Here is a 4,848-nt window from a genome sequence, read left to right as displayed (position 1 = left end):
GCGGTATGTAGGGATCATACAGGCATGTTCATAGGATCCTCAGTTATTGTCTTCTCCAACATTAACGACCTGACAAGCCTGGAGGCCTTGCATGCCAAGAAGCTCAAGCTCTGGCTCACGATCTACTACTATAGAAGGTTGTTGTTTCATCTGACTGTAAAACGGTGGTAGAAGAAACTAAGAACGAAAGTAGTCGCGGGTATGGTGTTGTTAGAGAGATCAGGGCAACTCAACTTCTGTTTGACAGCTGCGAGATTATTTTTAAAGGTCGCGAGAACAACTCGAATGCCCATAGTTTGGCTAAGTACTCAGTTTCACTTAGACCAGGGTCGCCATTTGTGGCTTGGTGCTCCGCATGACCCATTTTGTATTCCAATGAACATTATCGAGCAATAAAGCTTAGCCTTTCCTCCAAACAAAAGAGTCTAGCTTTCGCTAAATATAAATCAAACTACTATGAGGATGCCATGGAGGTTGTGGAGAAAATAGTGCAAAGAGGAGATGGGAGCGGAGTGTGGCGCGATTTTTGCTTGGCACCTGTCATCGTTTAAACAACGGGGAGACGGGCGGGAGCCAATCGGTGCTATATATGTATAATGATTGGCGGCTCGCAAACGGACGTGTGGCCGGAGTAGGTTTATCTGCACACGCGCGAGTTTATGGATGAAGGCGGACATACTCTGGCCGTATGAATGCGACGAGGAGGCTTGCTCCGCCGGGCGTGCAGTGGGCGGCGCTCTCTCTCGACCGGTGCCGCTTCAATGCTGGTGCCAATGAGAGGTCGCGTCCGCTCTGCGCTGGCCTCAATGCGGAGCGACCGCTCTCTAGCGGCATGAATTCGGGCTGCTGGCGCTGGACGCGAAGCGCGCGAGCGAGGGAGGGGAGTTTTGATGGGACAGAGCGGTCAGACGTGGGTGTGGCAGCAGTCCGGACGCTCGCAACGCCTCCTTAGTTTGTCTCCAATTTGTGGGAGGAAATACGTCCGGACCGTCCGGCGGACCGATGTAGCCCCATGTTAGATGGCATAATATGCGGGTAGTTCGAGGCTTCGCGTTAGAGATGCCCTAACTAGATATAAAATTAACACATGACATCACGTCACGCATCACGTTATGAGTCTATTTGTTTGAATCGTGGCCACATTGTGTCGGCAAAGCTGTTGTTGCGTAGAGGGAGGAAGATTGATCGGTAGACGATCGGAAGCGAGGGAAGAAAATGGAGTACAAGAGAAACGATAGAGCATGTTACATGTCGAGCGCGGCCAGCTCCCGTAGGAATGCCTCGGCGTGCTCCGGCGTGACGCAGCGGGACAGGACGTTGACGCCGTCCTTCCCCTTGCATGGCGGGCACACCACGCACAAGAACCCCGCCGAGTTCTCCGGCTGCCACATCGCCCTCGCCGGCTTCCCACCCCCGAAGTCCGTCGCTTCCATCCCAAGGTTCCGCCAGCTTGAGACGGCGATCGTGTGGTACCTCGGGGACGACATGAGCCTGCCCAAATCCACCCCCGAGGCGGCGCCACCATTCTTTAGCAGATCCAGTATGTCCGCATGGCCCTTTATGAGCTTCACCAGGTCCTTGATCTCGCTGCTCGCCACCGTGCCGTTCGTCGCCAGGACCAGCTGGCTGCTCAAGCAGTTGCCGTAGTAGCCGTGCTCGGCGCCGACTTTCTCGCGCACGTTCTTTGGGAAGCAGAGCATCGCGGGAGCGTCGAGGTCACCGTTGCCGGAGCCGGAGAAGATCGCGCGGGTGCGGCTCCGCCAGAGCGCCGCGGCCACGACCTCGAACGTCGTGCTGCCGCCACTGCACTCGGCCTTGACGCGGCTGATCAGGCTGGAGGGGATCATGACGTCCAGGCTCGCCAGCTCCTCTGTCAGGACCTGCATCTGGGACCTCAGCGCGGCAACCACGGGCGTCGGGATGGGCGGGATCGTGGCGCCCGACCTGACGGGGACGACGGACGGCGCCCCCATCCCGCGGGCCAGCTCGCCGACGGCCTGCAGGAACTGCGCGATCCCGGCGCCGTCGGCCATGACGTGGTTCCATGTCACCCCGACGACAAACCCGCCGCAGGTGAACTCCGTCACCTGCATCAGCACCAAGGCGTCGCTGAGGCGACAGAGCTCGCCAGGGTAACGAACGGTGAGCTCCCTGAGAAGCCCCGGCGACAGCGCCGTCATGGCTTCCTCCAGGGCACAGCTAGCCGAGGCGGCCACGAAAGGCACGCCCTCGCCGGTGCACGCGATGCTGAGGTACGCGTCGTCGTCGGCTCCGGCAACGAGCCGGCCGGCCATAGGGTGGTACGGCACCAGCGCCCGCGACAGGGCCTTCTTGATGGTCTCGGCGGGGTCGTCGATCGGCTCGTCGAAGATGAGGAGGAGCGCCATCGGGATAGGAATGTGAACCTTGTCGAAGGAGGAGAGGCTGATGATGCCGGTTGGCGTCCCCGGCTCCGACGGGCCGACGACCACCGCCGGCGACTTTGTCACTACAGCATCACTCATCATGCGATGACGACGATCTCTCGGATCAATTTGATTTGATGCTCTAACACCCGGCTGGCCTGGCTGTTTATATAGACACAGAGCTTGAGCTTCGGTTGCGCTTGCATCATTGCATGCACATAGTTTAACACTCGTGCTCCAGCTCATGTTGCTTTGCGGCTGAGATCAATCCAGTTCATATTTTATGCAGTTGACTCGGATATTCAGATAAGATTTTTGCGCAGGTTGCCAGTATCATATCTGCTAAATAAATCGGGGCGTGGGACGTGCGTGGCATAATTAATCCAGCCGCGATCTCCCGTTGAAGATTTTGCCACAAGTAGGCATGTTCACCTGTCTCTTCTCTTTTTACTAGAAATTTCATCGATCGTTATATCGAGCTGGTACAACCGCATTTACTGAAATTCTTCCTTAGCATAACTGTAGCCTCTCGATATCAGAGATCAACACGAGAGCGAGAGAGTTTGCGATGCGCAGCGTAAGACTTGCTGCTTTTGTGTTTCTGCCTTACTTTGATTAAAGCAAAATCTCGCCGTGGTACACCACAACTACGTATGCCAGAGCCCGTACAACCCGCTTCTCGTGGTGATTGCTAACAAAGAAAATAGAGGAAAAGACTACCTAACCAAAATCGCTGTCATGCCAAGTTTACCTTGGTGGTTTTCTAAAAACAGGTCAGATTTAATTAGTTTATATTGTATTTGATCCCTGCAAAAAAAAAGATTTTAGCTTGTATTGCATGTCATTTTGTAAGTTTTGTTCTATGGCATTTTGCAGGTATATGGCAACTTTCTGTTTCAAAAATACATCAAATTAGCTGGTGGTTTTTTCATAAATTTTTCTATTGTTTTGTTTTGATTTTGTACCTTTATTTTTTTAAATGAGACCAACCCAAGGGCTAACCCTCGTTGGCTTTTTTTTATAGGAGGGGCTTGAACTTGGGTGGGCTGGCAGCTACCCTAGCTGCCCAGCCAATGGGTCGACGCCCCGTTCTCGGACCTTTATTTTTTCACAAGAAGTGATGCTTTTGGGGAGGAGGCCCGTCAATGAAAGCCTGTTGGGCCGTTATGCAGGAGTCTCATCCCGACTTGTGGGGGAATCATAGTCTACATCATCCTTTCCTCACTAAGACAATGCCCTAATAATGAAGATCATCACATTTTTATTTACTTACAACTCAAGAATTACAACTCCATACTTAGAAAAAAATATGACTCTATATGAATGCCTTTGACGGTGTACCGGAATGTGCAATGAATCAAGAGTGGGCATGTATGAAAGAATTATGAAAGGCGGCTTTGCCACAAATACGATGTCAACTACATGATCATGCAAAGCAATATGACAATGATGAAGCGTGTCATAATAAACGGAATGGTGAAAAGTTGCATGGCAATATATCTCGGAATAGATATGGAAATTGCATAATAGATAGGTATGGTGGATGTTTTGAGGAAGGTATATGGTGGGTGTATGGTACCGGCGAGAGTTGCACGGCACAAGAGAGATTAGCAATGGTGGAAGGGTGAGAATGTGTATTATCCATGGACTCAACATTAGTCATAAAAAATTACATACTTACTGCAAAAATCTATTAGTTATCAAAACCAAGTACTACGCGCATGCTTCTAGGGGGATAGATTGCTAGGAAAAGACCATCGCTCATCCCCGACCGCCACTCATAAAGAAGACAATCAAAAAATAAATCATGCTCCGACTTCATTAGATAACAGTTCACCATACATGTATGCTACGGGAATCACAAACTTTAACACAAGTATCTCTCAAATTCACAACTAATCACTAGCATGACTCTAATATCACCATCTTCACATCTCAAAACAATCACGAAGAACCAAACTACTCATAGTATTCAATATACTTTATATGAAAGTTTTTATTATATCCATCTTGGATGCCTATCATATTAGGATTAAATTTATAACCAAAGCAAATTACCATGTTGTTTAGAGACTCTCAAAATAATATAAGTGAAGCATGAGAGTTCATCAATTTCTGTAAAATAAAATCATCGCCGTGCTCTAAAAAGATATTGTGACTTCTCATATTATTAGGGCATTATTAGTGAAGCATGTGAGTTCATCAACTTCTCATATTATTAGGGCATTATTAGTTGATTAAGCTTGGTCACATGGAAATATTGTGACTTTAAATTTGTTTGAGTTGTGTGTAGGTGTGGGTTTTAGAGGGTGCAAAGACAACGAGTGAGCACAAGTGGAGTTGTTTGTACATCGTAGGGCGGCGCATACCGCAACACTCATCATCGAGGGCCTGGCATATCACTTGGAATGTCGTGAATAAACACAAGTCAAGCAACGATAGC

The 4,848-nt window shown here is 49.7% G+C and overlaps 1 protein-coding gene across 1 annotated transcript; it reads right to left on the bottom strand.

Annotated features, from left to right (window-relative positions):
* Positions 1-1,089: 1,089 nt before the first annotated feature.
* LOC123040301 (acyl transferase 15-like) lies at positions 1,090-2,520 on the bottom strand. Its single transcript, XM_044463185.1, has one exon. It carries the CDS (start codon positions 2,505-2,507, stop codon positions 1,245-1,247), a length of 1,263 nt encoding a protein of 420 aa, XP_044319120.1. The 5' UTR covers positions 2,508-2,520; the 3' UTR covers positions 1,090-1,244.
* Between the last annotated feature and the right edge of the window lie 2,328 nt (positions 2,521-4,848).

The sequence above is a fragment of the Triticum aestivum genome, chromosome 2B (genome assembly GCF_018294505.1).
Source record: "Triticum aestivum cultivar Chinese Spring chromosome 2B, IWGSC CS RefSeq v2.1, whole genome shotgun sequence".
Taxonomy (NCBI): Eukaryota; Viridiplantae; Streptophyta; class Magnoliopsida; order Poales; family Poaceae; genus Triticum; species Triticum aestivum.
This window is presented reverse-complemented; position numbering and strand designations above follow the sequence as displayed.